This window comes from Aplysia californica, unplaced genomic scaffold, assembly GCF_000002075.1.
Source record: "Aplysia californica isolate F4 #8 unplaced genomic scaffold, AplCal3.0 scaffold00589, whole genome shotgun sequence".
Classification (NCBI taxonomy): Eukaryota; Metazoa; Mollusca; class Gastropoda; order Aplysiida; family Aplysiidae; genus Aplysia; species Aplysia californica.
In genome coordinates this window covers 152,013-154,685 of record NW_004797859.1, presented here as the reverse complement: position 1 = coordinate 154,685, position 2,673 = coordinate 152,013, and the positions used below count along the sequence as shown (strand labels likewise).

The 2,673-nt window shown below is 42.9% G+C and overlaps 1 protein-coding gene across 1 annotated transcript in view; it reads right to left on the bottom strand.

Annotated features, from left to right (window-relative positions):
• Positions 1–2,430, bottom strand: part of LOC101860999 — a gene marked incomplete at its 5' end in the record, with an annotated part of 5,973 nt that extends 3,543 nt beyond the window's left edge. Inside the window, 1 exon segment of the mRNA XM_005107268.3 lies at positions 1,534–2,430. Within this exon segment, the coding sequence (XP_005107325.1) occupies positions 1,534–2,194 (661 nt within the window).
• Between the last annotated feature and the right edge of the window lie 243 nt (positions 2,431–2,673).

Below are 2,673 nucleotides of genomic sequence, written 5' to 3'. Positions count from 1 at the left end.
GGGGAGGTAGAAAGGACGTAGAAATATTAATTGTGTGTGCCTTCTCATAGTGAATAAAGTACAGTTCTTGAACTCTGTGTTTGTTTTAATTCAAATATACCTGAATGAAACCACACAGGGACAACACAAACATAAACGCTTTATTCTTTAATATTGCTTGGAGATGCGGGCGGTTGGTAACCTGTATTTCTTATTATCTACATGACGATTCCACACTGGTGTCTGTAGTGTAGCTGTTAGGTGCTTCGTTGTCTCACTCAGAAGGCCCCAGTTCGATTCTCATGTGGGGAGAAGAATGTTTTATCGAGTATCTTGTCTTTTTGCTGGGATATTGAATCCCTCTCAGATCAGGTTGGCCCTGACTGAGATGCAGGGTCGGAAACCAACGTCCTAATGATCCAAATTGTGTCGATGGAGGTGTAAAAATTCCTACATTTTTTACCAAACATTATTTTGCCATCTATATATATATTGTGCATTCTGTGGCCGTCAATAACCTTTATATCCTTCTGACTACTACTATTATCGAGTTTCTCTATTTTTCTCTGGGAATGCAGTTTAACAAACAGCTTATGATTTGCCCTGGCAGGCAGAGTACAAGCAGCCAACCTTCTTATAAGACTGAATTGTCGATGAGGAGCAAAACAACACCAACGACCACCTCTGTGATTCATGGATATTACTTGTACTCTGTATGTGTTTATTGGTTTAATCGTTTTTAATGTGGGTGTTTTTACGCTTCCGTCGACACAATTTTGACCAACTAAGCAGAGGGTTTCGACCAAGCCTGTAAGGGCCAACGCAGGCTGATAGAGATATAACGCCCCAGAAAATAGACTGAGATACTCGATTTGATAACGGTTCTCCCCACTCGAGAATCGAACACCTGTCACCCATGTGCCACTGAGAATCGCCCAACCGCTAGGCCTACCACCACAGACGCCGATATGGCCACAATAGTGCTCGAAAAGAGAACTTTCCTGTTTACGAGAGAATTATCATTTTCGTTCCTTGTTCCGTGTGCTATCCGTGTGTGTGCACCGACGTGGCAAGTGTTGTAACTATAGGTAGAGCTGGGCGAAGAATTGATTCCGGAATCGATTCCCACGATTAGTGCTAGGGAGGAAAAGTTCCAATTCCTTTTTACATAAACCAACGGTTATCAAACTGTTCTCTTTCTTTTTATAGTGTATTTTGGAATTCAATAAATTGCTGGTACATCACCGTGTTCCGAAATCGAGGTTATTCTGAAGCCTGAAGCTGTTGGACAAATCGGAAGTAATTAATACTCGCCAGAAGTAATGATTCGGTTACGAGTCCGACAGCTTAACCACAAGATAGGTCACAGACACCCTTCCCAAAGAGAGCAACCGACCGTCTACAACAAAAGACAATGTTTGGTAGCCCTATTAAAAAGAGCACGGCCACGGGTGGAATCATTACATTTAGAGAAGATAAGATTCAGTTCAATGACAAGATTTATTTTCAGCAGAAAGTTTGGTGATCCTACAACAATTATCAAAAGTATCTCACCTGGGACTCCTCGTGCAAGAGTGGTCTGGTACAATGATTTGTTGTTACGTCCTTTGGCATGAGCAGTCTGTTCACAATCAGCTGTAGTTCTTGCTTTGCAGTTCTCAACTCCAAAAGATGAAACGTTGTGAGAAACGCCACATGTCTCGTCCCGTGCGACCCCAAGGACTTCTGGGTTCCTCCCCTGGGACGGAGCTGTCTCCATTATGACGTCATTATACCCACCCAAAGACACAGGGTCAGAGGGCACTTGAGAAGGTATTAGTGCATAGTTTCTATCCGTGTCAGACGCTCCATTTTTCGGAGTCGTCTTCTGAGGAACGGAATCTGAAAAAGTCACTTCGGAATTGTAGAGGGATGAAATTTTGTCACCAGCACACGCCGCAGTGGTGCTTGCTTCTAAACTTTCAGCAGAATCAGTAACTGGCGGACACTCGTGTGAAGATCCTTGTGGCTTTCCGCCATCCTGATCTAAGAGCTCAGCAGGTGAGCAAACGTTTCTTAACTTTTTATCAGAGTGATTAGATTCTTCTCGTTGGCTCCTTACACATCGAGGGAATGTCTCACCATCTTGCGCAAGGCGTTTGGCAGGTATGGAAGCAGCCTCAAGTATTAATTGCCCGCCGCCGGGAAAATTTGGTCCAACCTTAGCGGAGAGCATTCTTCCCAACTGAAAGCAGTCACGCTTGACAAGAGCCGGGTATTTGAGGAAAACCGAAGTGTTCACCACCACCACAACTAAAGCTCTTTACAAACTAGGCCTGTGTCCAAGCCTGGTAGACCTACATCAGTCGCCCCTCTTTAATCGTGAAAAGAATAGCTTTTTTTTTCTCAGGCTTTTCTCTTGAGAGAAAGATTTGATGCCATCGACAACACTTCTTGATTCTGGGCAGGGCTCTGGAATAGATTGACAAAAAAAGAAAAAATAGGCTTATTCACGTCTCTTTTTTTCTTTTGTATTTCTTTTGTTTGTTTGTCGTTGAGGTTTGTTGGGGGGGTTTTGGGGGGGTGGTTAATTTTTTTGTCTCCTTTTTTCACGATAACACCGTTATTAATATCATAATTATCGTTCTTCTTCTTTTTCTTTTTCTTCTTCTTCTTCTCCATCTTCTTCTTCTTCTTCTTCTTCTTCTTCTTCTT